The sequence below is a fragment of the Dermacentor silvarum genome, unplaced genomic scaffold, assembly GCF_013339745.2.
Source record: "Dermacentor silvarum isolate Dsil-2018 unplaced genomic scaffold, BIME_Dsil_1.4 Seq115, whole genome shotgun sequence".
Classification (NCBI taxonomy): Eukaryota; Metazoa; Arthropoda; class Arachnida; order Ixodida; family Ixodidae; genus Dermacentor; species Dermacentor silvarum.
The window spans coordinates 7,673-34,236 of record NW_023605606.1 but is presented as its reverse complement, the minus strand read 5'-3'; the positions used below and the strand labels follow the sequence as shown (position 1 = coordinate 34,236).

Genomic DNA, 26,564 nt, shown 5'->3' with positions numbered 1-26,564 from the left:
TAAGGTGTTAAACTATATTATATAATGTTTATTCCGCGTGGGTAATCACTAATGGCCCCTGGCAGAGGCCAGGTTCTTCTCCGCTTCCTCTCGGCTGCTGCGAACCTCCAGGTAGGTCTGCAGGGCCAGCTCCATGTGACTGCGTTTCTGGAGTTTGTTATTCGTTAAATGTGGGAACCAAAAGAATATGTTCTGTCTGTATAAGGACATTGGTATTAATAATATTGCTTTCTTCCTGAAAAAACAATACAGCTGCAAGCACACATTCTACAGGGAACACAATCCTTCACACATGACAAATCTGACACGCAATGACACATCTTTCACAGGAACCAGAAACGAGCTTCTTCTCTCGCGAAGGTACAGGAGGTAATCACTGAGAATGGGTCTCCAACCTGCTCGGTGTACAGTTCTAAATAGCAACCGAAACTTGAGAGAAAAAAACAAAAAAACTCACTGAAATAACACGCGTGGTGTGCAAGCCCACACGACGAAGGTTCTAGTCAGTGCCCATACGAAAGGTCTCTGGAGATCGCTTTGACGAGAAACTAAGTCTTTCGCACACAGGCACATACGGCAGACTTTGTATGGATCCTAATCCGCAGTGTCCATATAATTGCTGTCGCATCAATAAATGGTTACATGGCATGGCCTCCGAGACTGGAGGATTGCGCGAGCTCTCTAATACTAAAATCGCATCACTGGAATCAAGCCAGTGAAAAGAAGAACTAGGAACGAGCGATTTAGTCCGCAAAATCGAATCTCAATTCGTCCCCGAAAATGCATGAACTCAAAACCCTGATGCATTTTTGAAGTTATCCAGCAATCGTATCAATGAGGTTCCACTGTATGGGCTTTTGCACATCTAAGCCTGAAGGTCTGGTAACATTGAATGTTCTATACTACAATCAAACCTCATTATAATGAAGCGAGTCATAACAAACTAATGAGTACTATAACAATGCAATAACAATTTCATTTCATTTCCTCTACCTTGATACCCATGGAGTATTACATCAATTTCACTTAAATCTATTAATCAATTTTTCTTGAAGTTCTCATAGAAGCCAATACATTCGAAATCTCATTTTAACGAAGCAAAAGGTTCTTTTAAATTGATATAATAAACCTTTTTTTTAGCTAAAAATGAAGAATTGCTGATCATTCAATGCTGATTAGGCCAAAATCTGGCAGCATGTGATGCTGCTTGTAGGTTGTAGGAATCGGCTGTTTGAGAATCATACAAGCTGTCAGCTACCCAATAACGCACCAGACCAGGCCAAGCTGCTGAGTTGGCAATTACACACTACACTTTAATGTTGGCACCTCAAATGGCACTCTGCCATGAACGCAGGCTCCCACACTCTCCTGAATACTGATGTCATGTCTGGTGCACAAAGCACACTTTGTGAAAAAGCACAAAGCCGTCCTTTCGCAAGTTCTCTTTGCAATTGGCCGGCCGCTTTTGCTAAATATATGCCCAGCAAGAGGATTGGCGGGAATTTGCTCTTAAAAACAATTCTAGTGCAAGAGCTTTTTGTGAATACAGTTCCTGGCACACATCTGCAGCCAAGAGGCCGTACTAATGATCTATTTAGTAGCTCTCCATTTTCTTTCGGTCGTCATTTTTGCTTTTTTCTCTGGCAAAGCTTTAACACTGCTGTTGCTGGGATTAGGCACTCGGCACGATCAATGATAGCAATAAAAAATTAAATGCAAAAATTAAATGCATCGTCACAAATTGTGACCATTTGCTCCTGTTCTCAGCTTAACTCATCTTAATCATGACAGTGAGTGCAAATAAATGCTTTTTCATGGTTTACAACTATCTGCTTATAACCACGAAAAAGCAAAAACTGCTTCAACTCACCCCATTTAGTCACATGAGCTGCCCACATTTGACAAATTAATTGCCCAGAGGCAATAATTCACCTCCACAACATGCACTATGCCGCGACTGCAATCCAGACCACCAATATCAGAACAATTTACTAGATGGCAGGCACCTCTTTCAACACAAAAAGAAAGTAATTTAATTCAAGTACTCGAACTTGAACGTTTTGGAATGTGGTTATCCCCCTCTCTCTAATTCACGACCTAAGCTCACCTGGGCTACTGCTAGCCTGCTTGACCCATCTCTCTGAGAAGTTGAACGAGTTGTGTCAACAGATTCATTATTCAAGTAGCCTTGAAAACGGCTATTAACTGGTTGGCATGAATTTTATAGCCAACAAAGCTTGCCGATAATTTGATATCCGAAGCAAAGTGGTAAACGTTAACACCTTTACATCTCACAACTTTGCACACAAAATGTCAGTATTTTTTTGTTACATTAGTGGAATTCCCAAGTACAATAGAACCTCGTCTATATGTTTTGGAAACAAACACGAAAAAAAAAAAGAAATACCAAGTGGGACAACGTACCACCCGAAGTCGCTTAAAAATTTGGCAGAGTCAACTGTAGTTGACATCTATGCAGTGCAAAGCGCTGTGCAAATCATTGCAGCACGAGATGCCAACAGGCGCCAAGCTGGTGGAGCTCAAGCAGCCCGAAATGCGCATTGTCGTTTTTGTGGCTTTGGCAAGCTTATGTTTGCACTCCTCAAATTCGGCCTGTGTCAGGAGCTTCTTCAGTCAGGGCATTTTTGTGGGAAGTTTTGATGTGCCCACTCTGCAAGAACCATTGCAGCACGAGACACCAGCAGGCGTCAAGCTTGTGGGGCCAGAGTGGACCCAGACACGCTTTGTCACTTTCTCACTGCGTAACGTTTTAAGGTGCCGAATTAAAGTAAGTCTACTGCTTCACACTTTTGCTTGACAGTATTATAACTGCAGTTATTTAATGTTGTCATGACAGAAGGATAGCTGCTTCGACACGTTCGGGGAGCAGTAACACCCTCCTGCATGCCACAATTCCTTGAGACACGTAAAACAAGTCGCTCACTGGACACACTAGTGTCTGGTATTGGCAGGTAACTCATCACAAGCTGAGCCAACAGTGGGCACCATGCTTACACCACCACTCACGCAGGATCTTCTTTTTGGCCCAAATTTTCATCATGCACATATCTTTCAACCTGTGCTTGTGGCAGTGAAAATTGCAGCTGGTTGTTAAGCTTATCAAAACCTTTCCACAGTGCTGATGCAGAACGAACTTGTTCACAAGCTTTCGTTGTTGAGTACATATCTGGGTTCCGTGGTTTTGGAATTTTCCTTGCTTCTTCTAAAGACAGGTATTTAATCCACTTTGCCATTGAAGCAGCCTCGTGACACTCAACCACTTTAGAACGAGACTCTAAAAACACTGCAAAGCTTGCTACTTGGTCTAATTTGTTCTTTGGAAACCATGTTTTTAGGCACTTAGCCAGATGAGTAGCAGACACAAAGATTTCCACCTGGCTGCTGGTGTTGTCCAGATGCATGAAGAGACAGCACAGTGTTGGGCACTTGAACTGACAGTGTTGGGCACTTGAGCTGACAGGGGCCCCTGTGACAGTGTCCCTTCCTATTTTTCATAAGCTTCGCCGCATAACAGGGCTCTACTGCGGCAAAAGCTGACTTAAAGAACTGACAACGGCAATTGTTGGGGGATTCGAATATTTCGAAAAGTAAAAAAATTCTTTCAAATCGAATCGAATATTCGAAGTGTCGAATATTCGCACACCACTACTTGCTACAACGAAGAACACAAAAGAATAATTCACCAAGAACGTAGGATTCGTCCTACTACACACAGAAAGCAATACAGCATAGACCACTTATAACGTAAGTCGCCGGAGTCACTAACTTCCGTACTTATAAGCGGTACTGCACTATAACCAAAACAATTTTCAAAGGCTGTGCATGTGCCACCAGTGCCCACGAATCAAAGTATACGAGCGGTATATGCCCTCGTTTTCACTAGTGAGGTTGTTCCTCCACTCTCTAAGAGCTGTACAGCCACTGTGAAGCACTTCGTTGACCCTACACCAAACTTCAACCTTGGCTGCCGACTCCCAACAAGGCAGTGATGGCTAGACCAAGCAGGTGGGGGTGTCGGGTGGCATGCCATTTTGGGCATCTCGCCCTAGATATATGTTCGGACCCTATAGACAAATACATGAAGGTCTGCCGCGAGATAACAAGCACAGGCTTAATAGGCAGTAGCGAGCGTGAAACAGAGCTTGCAGGCAATCAGCCAGCAACTACCGTGAACACGTATACAGTTAAACGTGCTTATAACGAACCTCCATATAGCGAATTCCTGGATATAACGAAGTTTTTCTATTCCCCGCCGTTACTCCATAGAAGCACATGTATTTGAGACCTCTACGTAACGAAGTGGCAGCGGGAGACCCCCCTCGATATAACGAATTTTCGCCTCCAACAACCTAGAGATTTCGCCCCAATTTTGTCATTTTTGCGCGATCAGCAACCGTAAGCACCTTCTCCGCCGCGACGGAATGCGAAGCGAGCGCACGTGTGCGTGCGTGTGCGAGGCGGGCCTTCATCCCTCGACCCGGCGATCTTGCCGCCGCGGGCGTGACCTTTCTCCCATCCTTCATTCAAACCTGATCCTGCCGCTTGCTGCAGCTGGCCTAGCCCGCCATGCTGGCACTCTCTCCTTGTTCAGTTGATGTTTCCGATGCGCTGGTACACGCTGTGACAAATCACACTCGATGAGCGCGGACACGCGCTGTCAAAACGCTGGCGGCGTGTGGAAGCGGCGCTGGAGAAGCGAGCGAAGTGACCTTCGTGCTGTTGTCTATAGCTTCAATGCAAACTAAGCGCCGAGAACACACAGCACACACAAAGCTATGAGCCGCCGCCGCACCTACACTGCTAGACTATGCCCCAACGCAGATCGCTTTCAAGACACGGCCCGCGCGACCGCACGTCGCCCCGCTATCCCTTCCCCCTCGCTCCCTCGCTGGTGCCTCGAGCGCAACGAAAGAAGGCGTGCTTCCTCCCAGCTTTTCTTGCGCGCGCGAGATTTAGACGTGGTCGTCGGCTCCCCTCGCAGGTTTTCACTCGCACATACAGCATACGGCGCGCGGCGACTGCATTATCGTCCTTGGACTTTATACGGAATATCTATGAGCCAAAACCGATTTTAGGGCGACAACGCGTCATAGACATCATCTTTATGTAGCAAATACGGATCTCAAGGGCCATACTTTTGCTGGCAGAAACCGAAAATACGTCATAGTTGTCGCCCCCGGCACTTTGGGCGGCCAATGCCATCGTGAAGCTACCAAGCCAAGCGACATGAAAAGTCAAAATGGCTGCTCGGGCCGGCGCGGGATGGCAGTTCGCAACGTATGATGCGGGAACGGTCCCACAGTAGCGACGCAACAGCGGGGTTACCAATGCATTGGGTTCTATGGGAGCTGTGCCGGGACCTGCCGAAAACGACGTAACAGCCGAGAAAACGCAGCCCCCGGGAACGTAACAGCGGGGTTCTACTGTAACACTATACGACGCTACGACACCATCGTGACGCTCGCTCTTCGTTTCCGATGCCTCGCGCTTGTGCGAAACGACATGCGTCCACGCATCCGGTACCTGGTGTGACATTCCAAGGATGAGTGCTTCGACGAAAACGGAAAATGGGTGCGCGTTACAATTGAGGGCGCGTTAAAATCGAGTAAATACGGTAAGCGTTTTTTTTTCGAATTTTCGTGCCGAACCTGCATATAATGAAATCCTCTTTATAACGAAGTTTTTCCGGGAATTTGTCAATTTGGTTATATCCAGGTTTAACCTATAGCTAGAGATTTTATGGGTGCATACTGGTAGGAACGGCGAAAGCTCACAATGTTCCGAACTTATGCGTTAGAAGAATGGAGTTTAAAATGAGAGCATTGCAGAGTCAACGTCAGACATACCACATCTGCACTTGGCAACGTTGCAACTTGCTGCAAGCAAACTCAAAACGCTTTAGCGACCTCGATCAATTTTTTTGCGTGCTGGAGTTGTAAGAAAACAATCAATTCAATTTAGCGTCGAATTCATTTTCCCTGCCTGCCCAATCATTCAGACATATTTGCAAGCCTGTCTGTGTCCGAAAAAAAAACAAAAATACAGTTGACCAAGTGCATCTACTTTCCGCACACATGACAAGCATCCGGATGGAGTAAAATGCTTCTCTGTCACCTAGGCAACCCCCGCATGCCTGCTCAGCCAACACACTGCTGCTGCATCTTTTTTTTTCTTCCTCCATTCCTTGTTCGCTCTGCATCTCCTCCTTTTCTACTGCATCACCCTCATCGCTCTTTCCTCGGCCGCTCACCTCGTTGGGAAGCGCATTCACTGCCTCACTTGTCTGTGGGATTTTTTGGCAACTGCATCATTACCGGTATGTCATCTCGTGCGGATGCACTATAAGCGGTATGCGTATACATTGGGTCTTATGGAAAGATAAACAGAAACGACTACATTATATCTGGTCCTGCACTATACACAGTTACGTTACGAGGTCTGAGCTGTACTGGTACCAACTAGCATGATGAGTAAAGCTAGGGCTTAATGTTGTTAAAGGATTAACAACGCAGCAACTTATTCGCTTACCTTAACGAGTTCAATGTGTTCTGTGTTATCATCCACTTGTGTGCCATCGGCTGGTGGATGTATATGGTAGAACAGCCTCAGCAGGTGACCAGTGTCTTCGATCCTGTAATTATATATGTAAGAAAAGAAAAATAAATTTTTGCTTGGCAGGTGTACCATGAAATGTAAATTACACAAATAACATCACTGGAAAACCAATATTTTAGTGGATTTTTCATCTGCAAGACTCAGGGGTCTAGTCTAGTCTTACGCCAGCTTTGTTAACCTGGTCGCCAAGAACCAATGCCTGTTGCTCACCGAACTGTCCCTTCTTGGAGTTTAGAACCAAGCCAGCCTCTTCGATGCAGTTTAGAGTGAGGCTTAAACAGCCGTTATGCTCGTTTAAAGTATGTTCGAAAATGATGACATCATACACATAACACTAACAGACCTACCATTTAGACTGCGAGAAATAGAGTCCATATATCTCTAGAAAGCAGCAGGGACATTGCAAATCCCAAATAGCATAACATTTAATTGACACAGTCCATTGGGCACCTTCCTCTTCGTATCACCACAACCTCAGCCCTGACTCACCCGATGGGCTTTGTCTGCTAAATGGGAGGACGTAAACACTATACAGTGAAACCTTGTTACTACGAACACCACATTAACAGACTTTTCAAATTAATGATCTCTTCAGAAATCTCCTGCTAACTGCTTAGTGTCAATGCAATATTTCAGTACTACAAACTTCAGAATACCTAACTTTTCAGACTTTATTCAGTTTCCGTGTCATGTTAGCAACACCCTAGTATACAGTATAATACCTCGTTAACTTGAACTCGCATATCTCGAAAAATCGGCTTAGTCGAAATTTTCTGCAGCACCGAACCATTTCCCACACGTGCATGTATTTATTGCCCTTTACAAAGCATACGTCACGCCGAAACTGGCGTGACGCGTGCTTTGTAATTTAAGTTGATGTGTTTTTCTGTAAACAGCAGCATAAACTATTTCTGAAGGCCTTTTGCAGTAGGTTCTTATCCGTGTAAGTTTAGAAAGTTTAGAAGCTTTTGTTGAAAAGCTGGTCAGTAGTGGTGAACTCGACTTTTAACTGCAATTCCCGCAACTTTGCTTATCTGGAAAATCCACTCACCTTGAAATTTTTTCCGGTTTTTACTACTTTTGGAGTTAATGAGGTATTACGGTACTACGAATTAATATCCAGATTTAGATTCTTAGATTTCTGTCACAGCAGCCAGAACAGTAGGCTGGCAAATGTCAAGGTGCAGAAAGCGGACGCCATGGCGCATGGGCTTGGAAAACCTTGAGACGGCGCCGGGGGAAAAAACGTGAGAGGAAACTTTTTCTTTCTTTTTTTTTAATGAAGGTGACGACGCATCAGGTTTTGCTAGCGCATGCTCCGCCCAGACAAGTGTAGAAACATCAAGAAGCTTCTGAAACACAGTATACAATTGCAGTGAAATGAAGATAAATAAACCAGATCTTTGAATTCAACACCTAAGGTGGCAGCGAAACCAAAGAGGGCGACGGATCTTGGGTGCTGAGTGCAGAGCCTGGTGATGATGGTGATGACGCTGTGCCTGACAGTAGACTGTTGCCAATGCCATGAATGTGGGTTTGGTTTTGCATCCAACTGAACCGTGCAGGCAATTTTTGTACTCATTCTTTCGGGACAAAAAAAGGTGTGCGTTAGATTCGTGCAAATACTTAGTTGCACACAACCACATGAGGTGGGAGCGGCACAGGCAACTCACATCTCCCTCTGTAGCAGGTCGATGAGCAGGTTGTCCACCTTGCCGACGACTGCCAGGTAGAAAGCCATGGGGCCAAAATGCCGTGTTGACCGCAGCTCGTGGAAGCCACGCTTGGCATCAATGTGGTCGTAGGTGGCGTGCGTAACCTGTGCCGGAAGAGCAGGGAGAAGTGTAGGATGCTTAAATTACCACAACTTTCAACACTGCAGCAGTGCTCTTTGATCATGAAAGACACCACAGTTACCAAGCCACGGAATGCTTGATTATGCACATTGATAAGGGAACACTTACAGAAGAGCTAGGTCAGACGGGGGTGCTTACATAATAATAATAATAATAATAAAATTTAAAAAAAGACAAGACCACGATATCTGTAAGAAATAAAATGACATGAGAAAGTGGAGTGGAGCCAACACTTCAGAAACACAATACCACATAGTCACATACAGTGTTGTCCACTTTACTAACGCTCTAGCTGCAAGTGCTGACTGAAGCTAAGTCAATGTGTCGATGCACTGCACAAGTGTGTAGAAAAGTGCAAGAACCCCCATCCACACATCAACTACTGCAAAGCCAAGCGAATGTACACTTGCCGAAGGCAAAAATTTGCACATGCTCCACACTGATGCATTTCCTTTAACAGTGGACAGCAGTGAACATCATCCTGGCAATGATTTATTATGGAGAAGGTAACTAGTGATACAAAAAAAAAAAAAACTAGCAGACTGATGCGACTCTTCACAGAATTAGCCCTGCGAACAGCAATTATGCAAAGGTCCCAGCTGTGCCATTCCATGCTCTGGTCCAACGGTGAGCACCCTTTTTTTTTTTCCAGTGCAGCAGTCTCCACTGATAGTGAGAGCCAGCGAAAAGCTTTCTTTTTACACTACTGCATTCTTTTTATAATATTATTGTACTTTATACTACTGTACTGTACTGTACTGTACGTTGTAGGACAAACTGGCAACACAGTTAGTCTGGCATGGGCCACCATCACGTTGACTATATTTACAGTCATTCAAAAATTGCAGATTAACAAATTCAAAATAGAACACTTATTTTAGAACTTCGTTCTAAAATATATGCAAATGAAATGTCGTCAAATATATGCATCAATATGACAATCGTGAAGGCACACTAAAAGTCATATATATATTACTATACAAATTCTATGAATTCGAATTCATAAAAGTTGGCAGGCATGTTGTCCATACAATGACACTACGCATAACAAACAGTCAAGCGCTACTACTATTATGTGAATGCTAGCAGCAAAAGAACCACATCCTGTTTTCTATGTTCTAAAGACTAGCGTATGTTGTAGGACAAACTGACAACACAGTTAATCTTCACAGTCCTCACAGCCCCCATGCCAAAGCCCTTTCCTCCTTCCTTTGCACTATTCTACACAGCAGGGGACGAACACATTCAGCCCAATGCGCAGCCGATAAATGTTTGATTGCTCAGCTTGAAAAAGGTTAAATGCTAATTTTATTCCCCACAACACAGTGCTATATTTTATGCATTATGAAAATCATCTGAATTTCTTGTGAATGGACAGGCATGTTCAGCCAAATCCTTAGCTCAATAAAATGCATCAACTTCCATTCAAGATAAAAAGAAACATAACTGGGACACTCTTAACGAGCTTCTCGACAAACTCTTTGGAGCGACATTTCAGCACTGCTCTGTCAACACTGCACCTGGAAAAGTAGTACCACCTCTGTGCCACCCTCTGGCCATTAAACACGGTAGAGCATGCACTTGAGACTGCCAGTGCAGCAAAACACTACAGCCCAGGGTCACAGGCCATGGTGATAATAAGATGGCAAACATTCCATTTCATTAGCTGACAATTTAAGGCATAGCAAATGCTAGCAGTCTTCAATGTCTTCCTCATGGAACAATACAAATGCTCACAGGTTTCTAGAAATAGTATAACTTGCTGGCTTAGCTGAACATGATGTTTTCCATTAATGTTACTTTTAGCAAGCTTCGTCACAAACAAGCACTAGTTTAGCATTTACCCGATTCAAACACAGATTTTTTTTTTTCTGAGAAAATGTATCCTAAAGTTGCGTATGTGTTACAATCAGACACAAAAACAAAACTGTTCCAACAGTGTTGGCAGCAGCCCACTATGAAACATCACCACAAGATAGCAATACGATTCTATTGATGAAAATTATTCATTGCTTTCGTTGCGAAAAGGTCATTCAAAATAGAACACTTATTTTATGTGTAATGCTAGCAGCAAAAGAACCACATCTTGTTTTATATGTTCTAAAGACTAGCGTACGTTGTAGGACAAACTGGCAACACAGTTAGTCTGGCATGAGCCACCATCACATTTTCTATATTTACAGTAATTCAAAAATTGCAGATTAACAAATGCAGTTAAACCAACAGAGAATGACATGTTGCGGTCCACAATAGCAATAAAGACATGTCTGAGAGTGACAATGACGAACATCAGGTGAAAGAATTCTATTTTGTGAGAGTAAACCCTGGTGATTTCATGTTTTTCTAAATTACAAAATTAGAAGCACGCCACATTTATTTTTTGCAAAATCAAGTGCACATTAGATTTGGGTGCACATTGTTTTCTACTTTAAAAGTATAAAGACTGGGTGCATGCTAGACATGAAGGCATGTTAGAATCAGGTAAAGATGGCATGCAAATTTTATGGCAGCACATTGAATGTCCAATGCACAGGATTTGTGGGTGCAGCTCATCTCGTGTAAAATGTGGGAAAAATCAATGTTGTCCCAGACCTGCCAACCTTAGAATTTGAAAAACACTACTCTGAAGGCCAGAAAATACTAAAATTTGAATACTAAATATTGTCTGATTATTCAATATGTTGACTATTTATAGAAGGTTCGCAGATTTTTTTGTGTAGAGGTGCTGTGAGCAGGCACTCTGCTCTATGGTCACAGCAAGAACGGTTTGCACTGCAGACAAGCAGAAATGTTTATTAAGTTCATGTAACAGCTGTCGACAATTCGGTTGCCCTTATACATTGGATCCATCAGTTGGTTTTGCTGCCGCACAGGTTGGTCCGTATAATCGACGGGTCCAAGAAATTGGGCCATAAAGAAGTCATTCAGTGTACGTATTTGTCTTTTTTTAAATTCACTTTGTTCTAAAATATATGCAAATGAAATATCGTCAAATATATGCATCAATATGACAATCGTGAAGGCACACTAAAAGTCATATATATATTACTAAAAAAATTCTACGAATTCGAATTCATAAAAGTTGGCAGGCATGTTGTCCATACAATGACACTACGCATAACAAACAGTCAAGCACTACTACTATTATGTGAATTCGGCCAATGCAGCTTGACGCAAGTGTGACATTAGTCGACAAATAACAGTGTCCATAATAAACTTTAGCACAAGCAGGACAATACAAGGAGGAGACAAGGTGCTACCCCCAACTGACAGCTCTACTGAGTCTTGAGAAACCAGACATGAGCATAAATAAGCCATGGCATCACAACATTAGAAAGCTGAAGAATTATTAGAAGCTTATTGTCAGAATGCCTGCTGCTCTGTACATATTAAAATTTGTTAATATTTTTTCTGACATCCCTCTCTTGATCCTTTTGACGTTATCATGACTTCTCTGCCAAATGCTCCTCATGACTGCATTTTTATACCTTCGGCTGCCGGAATTTCTGAAGTGCAACAAATTCAATTTCTGTCTAACGAGCACATTATACCAGTCTTAAATGATAATTATATTTATTGGTGATGTCACCGAATATTCAACAAATTTTTTCACATCGGAATGAAAAAAAAATTATAGGACATGCCAATAAGTAAAGTTAATTAGGATAATCAATGTTCCTCAAGCAACATGGCCTCTTCAACGCTGTTAAAGACCCTTGAAGACACCTCGTAATCAACATAAGTCCTCTGAATCAGAGTTCATAGGAAGTTCTTGAATTTCTGCATTGTTTAAAATGTATGCGGGCTTTTTACGCATGTCATAATAAGTAGAATGTGACACAGTAAATACACTGTAATCTCGTTGATACGATTCTGCATAATACGTTTTTCGGGCTAATACGTTTCTTTCTTATATACCATTTATTTTTCTTATACAGGGTTTGTCCGAAAAGTAATGTCAGTGATTATATTGTAAAGCGACTATAAGTCGCAGCGCGCTAGGACCGGTTGGGATTGGTGGAGGGGGAAGTTGGCTTACGCAAGCACAGTCGCTTTATCGTCTGCTACCATCTGTAATGACAGGCTTTTCCATGAAACTTGTTTTCATTTCCCGTGCAAGCCACAATTGCAGCACTCGTTGGAACAAGGGATTGCCTTCAAGATTTCTGTGAAACTCAGCAAGTCCATAGTGGAAATATTTCCTACGATAAAGACGGCCTTAGGTAATAATTGTTTGTCAGAACGTCAAGTCTATCAGTGGCACTTGAAAACTCCCATGAAAGGACCTCATTTCGGGACAGTTTACAAAGTCAAGAGGCTTGCACTAAGGCTCTCAAGGACATTCCAGAGGAGGCCTACCGTGACGTCTTAGATGCCTGGAAATCTCGCTGGAAGCGATGTATTGACCCAGGAGGAGGTTATTTTGAAATATTTTAATGTGTTGTATTGATCTGATCAATAATGTTTTTTTATTCGACTCACTGACATTACTTTTCGGACATACCCGGTATACGATTATGTTCCGATAATACGTTTTATTTTCCACTTCCTGTGAAGATCGTATCAATGAGATTCCATTGTATGTCGGTTGAGAGCAGTGCATCGTCCCGTCCCCTTCTTGTGTTATCCTGTTTGCGCTAAGGTTTATTATAACTACGCATGAACTAGCCCATCAATACATCTTGAGGAATGATGTCCTTCTGGGGGGAAATAAAGTACTCACCCTGATGTATTCGGGGTCATCTGGCTCAAACTGAATGCAGGCCCTGTCCAACACAAACCGATACCACTGCTTGTCTAAGACGTCCTGCAAGGCACATGAAAAAGAAAGACAGCACATAATATCTGTCAGATCCACCGTCGCATTCAAAAACATTCACCAAACAAGTTTGGTGAGCATTTCGTGCCTCAAAAACATTCACCAAAATGACTGTGGCACTTTAAGGTTGCCCATGCATGTTACTGTCAAAAAACCAATAGACTGTCGGAATTCACATATTCCAAAATGTACAATAGTAGCAGCATGTCAATGAACAAGTAGTTGCCATGAATGTTGCAGCTTATCTGAAGACTTCAGCACTAAATAATTTTGCGCAGGCACCATTCTTTATTTTTTTTTGCTCCATATCCTCCCACTCTCATCTCCTTCTGAAAATAGTAGGGGTGTGTGAATACTGCAATATTCTATTTCGAATCGAATAGGGAACATTCAAATCATTCGATTCGTGAGTCGAATATTTAGTAATCGATTTCTCGAATATTTGTTTTTTTTATATATTCCATATACAGTGGAATCTCGATGATACGAACCTCACGGGGTCACGAAAAATATTCATATTAGCCGAAATTCGTATCATCGAAAAACAATTAAAGCTAGCTAAATTAAGGGGGGACCCCACGTGGGCATCAGATCGCGAAAATCACGAGAAAAATCGATTTTCGAAAACCACGCGTTTCCGTATCAGCAACGCCTAATCTACACTGTATCAAAATGGTTTGGCTGAAAACGCACTAAAAGTGTCCGAAAAGATTAATTCGTCAGAGCGCAGGGCGAGAAAACAGCTTTAAATCACGCAAAATCACCGCAGTTCATGGAGACATCTCGTATTTCCCGCCACCGAGCGCTGCCATCTTGGTATCGTTCGAAAGCTCAAAGTTTCGCTGTTCCGCTTCTTAATTCGTCCGTCGTCGCCATCTTGTAACAAACGCACGAACACAAAAAAAGCGCGGGTCTGCGATAGGTAGTCACACGGGCCCTCCGATGAAAGCGGGCCTCCGATTGGCTGCCGTGCTGAAAGGCGCCTCTCTATTGGTTGCTGCTGTGACAGGGGCAAGATGGCAACCACAGTTTTCTGCTTCATAAATCACGCCGGCGTCTTCACTTGACGTGCAGAATTCGGATTACTGAAAGCTCCCAGGTTAGTGATGGATCGCCGCTCGTTGGAGAAGAAATTTTGGACGAAGCACGCCTTCGGAATACGGAAGCGTAAGCCTCCTACGGCAAGAAAAATATGACGATTAACGGGAGAAGCGGAGGAGCACCCGACTGAACGTGCCGCGCTACCTTGCACCGTGGCTTACGTGCCGCGCTATCTTGCACCGTGTGACTCCAGCAGCGAAACCGACAATCGCCCTGTGCCATCGGCACCAATAACACAGTCGACGGAAGACGCGCCAACGGAGGCTCCCAAGCCTCAGCATACGGCCGCGCGAATCAGCCAAAATGGTATCTCGGTAGACATAGCTAGCTGCGACTAGGCAAAATAGCGCAAACACAAAGAACGCGGCCCGAAGCACAGCAGCCACTCCGTCCGATGGCACGCAGAAAAGGAGGAAAAGCACAAAAGCAACAAAAGTGCCACCGCTTCAAACTCTTCGCACCCAGTCGCGGCCTCCGCGCTGTCTGGCGCCGCGTCCGCGCCTCCGCACCAAAAGAGAAAGGGAGAAAGCGCGTGACTGCGCGCTGATCTCTTTCTCTTTTGGTGCGGAGGCGCGGGCGCTGATCTCTTTCGCGGCCGTCGGTGGGGCGGCGCTTATTCGTATCAACCGACGCGTGTCGACAATCGATTTGTAACAACCGTTCTCGAGCACATTGCAAAGTAATGGGGCTCGGCCGGGACCACAGAAAAATTTGTATCATCCGGAAGTTCGTATTAGCTGTGATCGTATCATCGAGATTCCACTGTATTCTGTGAATGACTGGGCTGTGTTCGGTGGTTTGACGATCGCAGCGTTCCAACTGCAATTTCAACAATTTTTTCAATGATTTCTGTTGGTACAAAATTCAACCAGTTTTACCAAACCGATCGAAAAGGATTAACGCTGACACAGGCAACAACAAAAGCAGTGCATATGTAAAGCACGGAAGCATGAGTGAAGATCGTGCCGATTCGACACCAGAAGGCATGCTGATCATATCGGATATGCGTATTAAGTGTTCATGTATGTAGATTCAAGCAGTTCGGAGCCTTCTGCCAACATGTGAGCATACAAACGAACTTGGCACACGAGCTCACAGTAGTTAGTTGCCAGCCCGCAGACGTGATCTTGTAATCGATCAGTGATGAGCCACCAGTAGGAACATATTAGCGACAAGCTTTCCACGATGGTTTGTGGCCCTTTATCACATCAGTCGGCGGCGAATAACCGCCACACCACTGGCCACACTGTCTAGCCCATTAGGCCTAATCGGAGCTGTGTCGTCAGGCGTCAGCTACTTAAGTTATGGTTTCATACCAAATCAACACGGATATACTCACAGCGGTCACACGACTCTGAGAAAGCCAAGAAACCACCTTGCCAATGAGAGTGAGTGCACGGAATGATCGCTGTTCACGGCTGCCATGTTTACCAACCACCAGACGGTGGCCCCTCATTCCAAACACTGTTCGTAGGTCCACAGCGGTCTCTTTTCGTAGCTTAGAGCGACCCGTCACAAGACTAGCTTTGGATTCACGTGGCGGGCTCAAAAATGGCATGTGACCAGCGCGCTGCCCACCGGCTACAGACGCATTTACACGAACGGTAAGTGGGCATGGACGAAAAAAACAAAGGGGGTGGGGGGAAGCTGGGGTACGTAGTGCAAACTTGCTGTGTGGGCCTCGCGATTTGAGAACTCTTTGCCGTGGGCGCGTGTGCCACCGATTGTCACGTGACACACGCCTGCCGCCTTTGTAGGTCATGCAGATTGGTTGGCCTTAACGAGCTGTTAACCCACAGAGACTACCTGCCATAAAGATGGGAAACCTCTCTTGTTTCCTGGAAGGAAACTGGAAAGCAAAACTTTCTAAGCAATAGGAGATTGCCATTAAGCGCAGTATGATCCATTATTAAAATGAAAATCTCATTGGTATATAGGACAACAACGAGCTTCAGAGGGAAAAAAGCAGTTGATTCTATAAGACGGAAATTCTGTCGATAAAAAATATTTTCCAGACCTTCATATACGAGCTGAGTTATCAGTGCTGGCATACTAATTTGGTGTTCTCTTTAGAGTAGAGTATACTACACATCTGGAATCCTAGGTACCTAAGTTACCGAAAAAAAGCTACATTTTTGTTACGTAAGGTGAGTGGCCTATTGAGCATCTGCAGTACCGTGTTTTTTGCATAAAATTTGTAAACATTTACGTTGGTGTTAAATTTTCTAATTTTCAATTCGATATTCGGCTTCTTCTTTTTTGTTCGATTCAATACATACTCGATTCGACATCTACTATTCCGTATTCACACACCCCTAGAAAATAGTACTGCTTGATGAACATGTAAATATACACACCCAAAGGATTGGTTTGAGGTCACTAAAGTGTTCTTTTCACTTGTACTTAAAATCCAATAAATCTTTCTCCTGAACTTACACAAGAGAAATATTTATAATCAGGACACTGTCACGAGCATCGCTGCCTTTAAGACATTGAAGGCAATCTTTCTCAAGATCTTGCACTCATCATGCCTTTTCATCGCTAGCGAAAGCATAGAATTATTTCCCCATGGTTGCAAAAGAAGCAGGCCAGCTCAGGCTCCACTAAAAATAACAAATACAGCTAACAAGCTTTAACAGCTCGCATCGTCTAGTCAAAGATAACCCACAGTCACAGAGGTTCATTTACATCAAAACGAAATGTGTTAGAGTGCGTCAGCATTAACCTCAGCGAACAGGAGCTATTTCTGAGGGCGACGGTACAACCGCCTCACATTAGAGCTCAGCTCTTAGGCATCCGTTCCTGCGGCGAGCGTCGGCGTCAACATAACTTAGCAAACGAGCACAGCGAAGGATGAAAGATGTGATGCGAGGAGGAAAGCTCAGAGGAGGGTGCAGCGGAACCATGGGGCAGAAAGTGGAGGAGGGTATGGCGAATGCGTCAGGAGAAAAGCATAGTGCGGTGACGATGGCTAAGAGATGACGTCAGAGTAGCACGCGTCGTCTAGGCAGTCGGTCGGCAGCGGCTGCTGTGAATCGTGCCCAGACGCGGGCTCTCGTGACCTCCAGGTTAGCGAGGCAGTCGCACCACACTTCATTCCATTTGCAATGTGCCGCAGGAGATAGATTGTCTGCGCCAGCAAATATATCGCGAAATGAAAACGCGTATGGAGCAGCACTCAAATTTCGCATTAGGGAATATCATAATCGTCGGTTAATTTTTTCTTAGTATGGCTTTGCCTTTAACGGTGAAATTATTGCTAAAATTAAGACATTGCAGAGTAATATGTGTCAATGACATAGAAACAACATGTAACATGGTAGCATCATAGAGCAGTAATCTACTCTTGTTTTTGATCAAATAAATATCCAGACTGCAACCAGCAAAAAAGGTCTCTGAACCATTTACATATTGCGACTTTCCATGTGCAACAAACCAAGGAGACCAATAAAAAGCAGCCCATTCAATCATGATAGCAAGCACCACGCAGCACTCACGGTGACCATCTTTCAATTCTGTCCCGAATCATTGCTGAGTGCAGTGTTAAAAATGCCTGCATACCAAAGCTGTCACGGGACTGCCCTGACAGGAGCCAACAGGACAGACACTGGCCAGTGTGGTCATGTCGAAATTAGTTTGTTTTTACGTGAGAAATTTTCCACACATTGTTTTTCTGCAGATGTGGCTATACTTTAGAGTATTTAGTTTCAGCACAAGCATACACATGCATCAAGCAACTGTGACCAGGCACACAAGGTGCAAGCAACACAAAGCGCACCAGCTTTATTTCTGTTGCTGCCATGTTACACTACTGGCACTGCTGCGCCAAATGCTGTAGCTGTTTCAAAGCACATCATGGTGGCATCTTTAGAAAATACACTGATAGGTCAGAAAAAGTTTTGCACTATTATTCATATTGTTGCGCAAAAACGTATATTTACAAATATTTACAAAATAGGCGAGTAGCACAGGCGTAGCAGCAACCAGCCAAGATGGCGAGGAGCAACACCTCTACCTCCTCTTCTTCGGTGCTGGCCTAATGCTGACCTCTGCTTCGGTGCCGGTCTTCTTCTTCGGTCTCGCGTCAGTATGAATAAATGTGGACAGCTTTTAAATGAATTTGAACAGTCACCTGTAAGTAACTTGGCTCAAACATCTTGGGCATGTAGAAGGACTTGTCCTTGTTAGTGAAGTAGGTCTGCAGCATGCGTTCCCTCTCCTCCCAGTTGGCAGTACGGAGTACGCCATTGGGTTCTCGTATGACAATAAGGCGCTCCTGGAAATATACAGGCATGTACATTCCACTTGAGTCATTCCTCTGCACTGTGTCAGGGAATGAAGTCAACTTTACACATACGTTTACATAACTTTACGCTAGCATAGTAAAGGATCCTATTCCAGTTCTGCTGACTTTTTGCAAAACATCTGAAATCAGCTCCTTTGGAGAGAAAAAATTTATTCCGTGGCTTCCATGCCGAAGAAATTGAAGTGGGTGGTATGCACTGTACCAACGTCTCACAGCATGATGCACTGCACTTGATAGTCGAAAACGAGATGAACAATCATCTGGCAAGGGGCGGATGTTCACAAAAGAAAAAAACACCCCTTGCAAAGAAACAATATTTCGCCCCCATCAAAACGCGGCGGCTGCTACCAGGAATCGAACCCATGACCGCATGCATGGCAGCGTAATGCCATAGCCACTAAGTGAACACCGTGGGTAATGAAAACTAAGTGCTCTAACTTTTATAGAACTTTAGCTGCAAGTGCGGGTAGAAGCTATGTCGATGCACTGCACACCTGTGTAGAAAAATGACAGCACCACCAATCAGAAGTCATCTGCTGCAAAGTCTGGACATTGTACACTTTCTAGACGGAAGCATTTCCATGTACTCTAATTCATGTGTTTTTTTTTTAACAACAGATCACAATTCACATGAGCCTCGGCTCTTTCGCTTTTGTTGTGAACAAGGGGCTCGTATCTTTCCCAACACGTCAATTTTATTTTTATCTTTGGCAAGATTATATGTTGTCGCAATGATGTGTGGGGTTTACTGGCGCAAGGGCCAGTTCTGGCCAAAGAGCACCAAGCAAGTGATTATGAATTTTCAATGAAGCAATGACTTTGAAAAAGTAGATGTTAGACAGCTGTATAGAGGCCTAAAATGTCATTGTAAACTACGCGAAATATGTATATATATTACATATAAATTTATATAAAGTTATGATAATTATTTGTGAGGTGTGCTATGAACACAAAAGATATGCTTTGAAGGGATGATATACTGAAATGTAAAAATGCCAGTAGCACAAATAAAGAAGACAGTGGGGCTAGTTGCTGCTTGAACAGGCTCGAGACATCATTAACTAGAGCGAAAAAGACATCCGACAATGTCTTTTGATGTCGTTCAATGTCTTTTTCGTGCTAGTTAATGATGGCTCAAGCCAGTAGCACCACTGTTTCACCAGGTGGACCCTAGAATATAAAATGCTACTAGTGCAGCAGTAGCTTCTGGTGAGAGGATGTGCTACAAATTCCTTTGGCTGATGACATGTAAAATGCATATGTTGTAATGTTTGAGCTGCATTAACTTGCCCCTCACAGATGCTTCTGAAATGGCTCTGTTCCCACACATAACCACACGCAAGACTACTCCTTGCTCTATCGCACTTTTGCCTCGACAACTGGCCGCACCACACTGTTGAAGGAGTCGTTTCTCTGCAGGGAAGCTGCCTTACAGGTTTTACAAAGGGTCCCCTCAGTTTGATTCATTTTTGCCTTTATTCACTGGGCCAGGTACTGTGTCATTACTACTGTCAATACATGTAAACTAGCCAGCAATGTCAGTGGGAAGAACAAAAAACGAATTGTCTGATAATGGCCCAAGTTTACAGCATTCCACTGTAATTAATTTGGAAGGGAAAAATACAGTGGAGGCGATGGCCACTATTCACAAGTGACAGGATTCATAGCTAGTGATGCAAAATTATCGGTAACTGAGTATCGATAGCATCGATAGATTTTAAAACTATCAACAGCGTAAAAAAGACTATCAATAGTATTACGATATTTCGCTATGAAACTATCCATAGTATATTACAATATTTCAATATTGCAGTGCTATTGATAGTTGAAGTTCTTGGCTAGTGACATATTAGAAATTTTGCAATACCTGACCATCAGTAACACTCAGTTAATGCAATTTGGATGAGGGAAACATCATCAAGTTTATGTACCAGTGTTTACACGCAATACATTGCATGATTTCCAATTATCAATAGTGCCCTATCGATAGTACTATAGATAACTTTTGTACTACTGACAGCTTAAGAATGACTCAACAATCAAAAGTGCTATTTAAATTTTTGCATCACTAATCCTAGGGGAATCATACCACAAATATAAGCAGTCACCAAGGCTTTTCAGTGGCATATAGTATTCCGAAACAAACGTCCCCAGGTTACAGCTAATACAGCTCTGCATTGGTAAGAGGGCCACTTGAGCATCACTGAAATTTCTGGAATGAATAATCCCCGAAACTGCAGCAATGCTCAAGTAACTTTGTGTGCCAAGGAGGAGAGAGGTAATAATCCAAGGAGCTGTTTATATCCAAGATCATTCTTAAAACCGTTCTTAGTGTCAAATCATCAAAAGACAGAGACCATAAAGAGGCAGAAAGACATCAACACTTCCAATTCACTCTCTTCCTATTGTTTGCCAGCTTTACTCTAAGAAATAAAGGCCCAACCACAAGGAACCGATTTTCAGCGCCGACCGGCAGCACGCGGCGTCAATGATCAACAAGGTTTATTGACGGCTCTCAACCACAAGAGACTCTGGGCTTCGACGTATTTCAAGCGAGGCACAATGTGGCCAGATCCTTCCTTCTTAATGGCCTTGAATTTAGCCGGCCAGTTTTGCAAAATGTTGTGCTTACAGAACAATTGTTTTTACTTCATAAGGGCTTCTTGTGGTTTTTAAACTTCATAAAAATTGTCCGTAGCTCTAGCGCAAATATATACAGTATTTTGCTGGTTGTCTGTACAGAAACACGTAGCACCAGTGACATAGCATCACCAGCAGCTGCCGTGCTCGCTATAAGTGTGCACTTCGGCTTTCCTCACATGTCTCTGACTGGAAAGAGTATATCATTATGTACGATACCGTACAAAGCTGCACCATTTGCAATGGCTGGGGCACGTGCGAGCAATCGGCTGCTTAGGACGCGGGCGAGGCACTTACGGACGGCAACGCCGGAAACTCGCTTTGTAAATGGCCTCAGAGTTCGCTCACATGGCGCGGCGCGCTGTCTCAGAGGCCATAGTTTGTTTGCCTCTTGCTTCTACCGCCACTTCCGCCGTCGGCGCTGCATTCTGGCATGCTCGGTCTTGGGGCGCCGAGCGAGCATGAACTGGCGGCGCACTGTTCTCAATGCCGCCGGCCACCGCTGTGTGACGCCAGTTGGCACTGACGCTGAAAATCCGCCGAACATTTCTTCCTTGTGATTGGGCCTTAAATGTATACCTACTAGCTCCCATTTCATTTACCACAACACTCCACGTGATGTGAGATTTGTTCGAACCATTGTAGCGCACTTAACACAAACACAAAGTACATAGGATTGGACACCATGGGCATGTGTCTAGTCCTCTGTACTTTGTTTTAATTGTGCTACGATGGTTTATACAATTATCCACCAGCTTGCCCAAGAACAAGCTATAAAAATGTGAGGTTTTGCTACAGGCTTTTGTCTTCAACGTTGGCAATGATCAACTCGATTTTGGTGGGCAAGAGCTCAACCATGCCTTACACATCAATACTTCTGCATGCTGCTTTGAAGCCTCACTTCACAAAGCAGTTTGACGTTTACTTAACCTCAATGTGAGAATGATGAGTATTGTTAGTACAGCAGGTAGTGTGCTATCAAACCACCACCAACTTGCTTATTTCAAATTACTGGATATTTCCATTTAAAAGTGCTAAATAGCGGGCTATTTTCTCCATAGAAGAGTACAGATACCTTTCAGCACTTTCACACTAAGTACGAACTGTTTAATTACCTCATAGTGGCTCTGAAACAGACGAATTAAAACAGCTGATAGTGCCACGTGTGTGTAATCTGTTCGCTTGTGTACACCTGTCTCACACTGTTTAAAAGTATGTACAGCAAACTGTACCAGCTAGCTCAAAAGAAAGTTCATTTGTGCTAAAGCTTAACGAATGTTTGCACTGCACTTCTGCTTTGTAGTACAATCGGCAACAAGATATTCAGGAGTGCTAGAGCAGCTGCCACGGCTGCACAACAAAGCAAATCTGCACATAATGATTTAATGACGCAACATTAATTGCTGCCTTGATCCTGTAAGCATGGAATTATTGCTTGGGCCGCAGCCTTTTTATTGTTTAAAGTCTAGAAAGCAACTTGAGAAATGCAAAAGCTGTTAAAAATACTGCAAGCACACCAATTGTGCCATAAGCCCGAAATTTCTGCTCCGGACTGTTGTGTTTCCCATGCCATGGACCAAGTAAGTACCTGCTGTAGGTGGAGCTGTCTGCTAAAGTGCTGGTGCCGTGTGCAATAAGCACATGGTACCTGCTAATTGTGACTGTAGTAATAGTTCCATTGTTTTTATTTCTGTCACACTGTATGTATTTTATGATGCAAAGCTTCCCATCCTTGTGTTGCAACTCAGTGAATGTACTAATATTAAAAAAATAAAAAAAGACATATTATAGCTAGCTGGCGCTGCTCAGGGAGCACTGCACACTGATGCTTTCACAGTCCTGAGTTACCAAAACAGCAACTTGATTACTGCATTCCCGAATGCCACGTGGAGCACACACTAAGATGTTTCATTACACTCACCCGATCTTTATAGCCATAAGAAATGTCCGTGAAGATGTGCGTGCTATCGGTGAAGCCCTGAATTTCTGGATCCTTAGCGAGCACTTTCTCACATGGCTTGCGTTCTCGAAGCACTGGTGGCATCTGCAGTTTTTGCTGGGCCCGACGGCGGGAGTCTTGTAGTTCCTGTGAAAGTATGCAGCAAAGAGGGAGCAAGGTAGAGTGGCCACAAGTGTAACACACAATTACAATACTTGCACAAGACACTAACTAGGCTAATGCTAACTAGACACTAACTAGCACGAAATCATACCAAAAAGCAGCCAGCACATTCATGCAACAATGCATAATCATGCAGCCACAGGTCACCACTGTCACCCATGCTCAGTCACATTGGGGACAAAGCTGTGATGGGAGTATGAGTGACGGCGGATCAGCTGGGAGTTATTGCTATGATGATGGTCATAAGATTCATAGTGTGGCGCACTGGTGAAATAATTTTGAGTGTGAAATGGAGTAACTGTAAACGTGAGTGGCTGTTACGTATGGCGGTAGAACGATCGCCGGTAGTCGGTTGTTCTAGACGAAAGCCTGCAGCACAACCCCACATTTAATTTTTACAGCTTGTTCTTGGGCAAGCTGGTTGATAATTGTATTCGCAATGCACACAGACTGTCGTGCCGCGTACTGGCCAGCGAGAGAAATATTTCAAAGAGTATTCGCACGGTGTTACCGTGTGACTCGATATGCGCCGACGCGTTTATGTTTTGTTAACAACTTCTATTTACGCCACGGAAAAAAATATTAAAAGCAACAGGATGTGTTGCGTGCCTCAGTGCACCAACCGAGCAGAGAAGGAGGAGATATGGTTGATTATTTCCGTTGGACGCGTGTCTTAAAAAGGAGTGGGTGGTGAAGCTCCGGATCGGCAAGCCGGAGGCGCCGCCAGTGAAGGTTTGCAGCGTACGTTTTGTCGCTGTAGTTTGCGCTGCAAACCTCTCCATGTCCCCCCCCCTCCTCCCACATACACACAAACCTTCGCTTTTGACTCAGTGGCAGGCAAAACGGCAGCAAACAATAAATTTGGGCGGCGCTGAAGTGCGTCCTCGACCTCGCCAGGCTCGTTGCATCGGACCGTAACTACGTTCGCAGCCGCGCGCCAATCGCTAGGTCTCTGGCATATTTGCTTGCACTGACCCTTTTCGATTAAAACCGAATTTAAAAACAAGATCGGCGTACTTTTTCTGACTTAACCCGATAACGCCGCACTCTAGCCTAAGCGTTTGTTCTAGATTCGCTCCGCGTCGCATACATCTGTAAGGTGGAGGGCGTCATTCGCCGTAAAATAACAAGCACGCACATATACTTCTGGTTATGCACGCTAGTGAGCTATATTTACGCGAGGCCTTGAATTATTACATTCAAGGCTCATGATGATGATGATGATTATTGGCATCCCCTTTGAAACGGGACGGCGACAAATAGTCACCTAGCCTGCTTGATTTAATCAGGTATACTATACTTGTTCCTTATCTAGCATTTTTGCATACCTCTCATTATTCCTTTTTTTTTTTTAAATTTACCTTGTATCGCTACCTATGATTTTAAGAGATTAGGTTGTATCTATCTTTTCCCTGCTTTTTTTCCACCAGTACTCTAATCGTCTCTTGCTTATTTCTACGGCTGATCTGTTGATGTTTCCATCCACTTTAATCCGCTCATTTATATTTACGGGGCGCGCACTGCTGCTGCAACACACAACAAATAGCTTGGACGTGGGACGTCTGCACACACAGTCCTTGAATTGCAACAGCGTGAGCACTGTATGTCTTGACGCCGCAACAAATTAGATGGCCAGGGTTGAAAATCTCTTTGCCTTCGATTAGACACCGGATCATTTTTCCGTACGGTTCAAGGTGTCCCATAATCTCTCCTAGAGATAGCTGTTTTGTAAAAGGCAGCGGCATTTGCCCAGCCGATGAGAATAAACTGTAAAAAATAATACACTCGGTGTGTTACGAGAAGGATTAGAAAAAGCCCGGCGTGCTACGACGCGGACGTGCAGTCGAGAATTCTGATGCTCTCTCTGTCCGCCATCGGACTGATGGATAGGCGGATGAGGCTGAACCCTTTATATTGGGTAGTGGCATGCGCCACCTAGCCATGACTATTAACATATTTTGTAATTTTGTGGTGGGTGAAATTTCACCCCTGCCTTGATTTTAGCCACCAATCAGATAACCTCCGTTTGGTTATTTCTACCCGCTTAAAGTCTATTTTCATGGATCACCTAGGGCGCCACCTAGAGTCCGTGTAGCACAAAAGGGAAGCACTGCAAACATAATATGGCGCACTGTGTGAGTTATGCGAACTCCAATAGAATATAGCTTAGCGAGTTTCGTTTGGATGACTGAAAACAAATCCTGATCAAATTCTGGGGTTTCACCAAGATCTCACTATGAGGCGCCGCACCTAGTAGGGGACTTCGCATCAATTCTGACCATCTGGTGTTCTTTAACCTGCACCTAAATCTACACATGAGCGTTCTTACATTTTGCTGGGCAGGGATCAGCTGTGCACTATAGATGAGCAAAAAATATTTATCAGCACTGGTTCATATAACTGCAAGTGTTCTTCAAAAGAAGAGCGGAGACGCAGAACGGTACGCAAGCCTGCATTTTACTAAGAACTCGTACAGAAAAAAAAAAAAAAAAAACTTTCTTCATTGTGCACAGAAATCGTCACGTTTCTCACGGTACAGCGGCAGCCGCTCAACGCAGTTCACTTTCTATCAACAAAATAGGAGCAGGCGCGTAACAATGCAAAAAAAAAAAAAGGAAAACTTATACGTACCTGTTCAAGTTGTTCATCTGTAAGGAACTTGTAGCGCGGCGTGTTTAAAGGCACGGGGATCGGAGCGAAGATTTTGTCGAGGTCAAAACCCGCGAGCTTTTGGAGAAAGTTCTGCACTTTCGGACTGATGAACAAGGCCTCGATGTCTATGTTATCGGAACACTTGTAAGGATCGGCGGCGCCTGTAAAACATTAGAGAAAAGAAATATGAATGGTTTCATTCACGATTTGCGTTTTCAGATCGCAAACACGGGCTCGCAACGCTAAAACAATATTCCTGCTAGCACCATGGGCCACATATTATTTTATATACAACGTTCACCAACTTGTGTTTGCACATGTTCTTCTAGCGTGATGTGTCCAAGACTTTGCGTTAGTAGCCGGCTGTCGTAACAAATGCTTCCACCGCGAGACGAAGGAGCATGTTTTCGACGCCATGGTGGACGCCATATT

At 43.9% G+C, this 26,564-nt stretch overlaps 1 protein-coding gene across 1 annotated transcript; it reads right to left on the bottom strand.

The window, feature by feature from the left end:
• Positions 1–26,564, bottom strand: LOC119434512 (28S ribosomal protein S22, mitochondrial-like). The gene is made up of 9 exons (XM_049659511.1): positions 26,438–26,564; positions 26,112–26,293; positions 23,280–23,444; positions 18,545–18,688; positions 13,216–13,299; positions 8,310–8,455; positions 6,546–6,652; positions 1,327–1,387; positions 1–196 (listed from the first exon to the last, which is right to left on the bottom strand). The coding sequence occupies exons 1-9, from the start codon at positions 26,559–26,561 to the stop codon at positions 49–51; spliced, it is 1,161 nt and encodes a 386-aa protein (XP_049515468.1). The 5' UTR covers positions 26,562–26,564; the 3' UTR covers positions 1–48.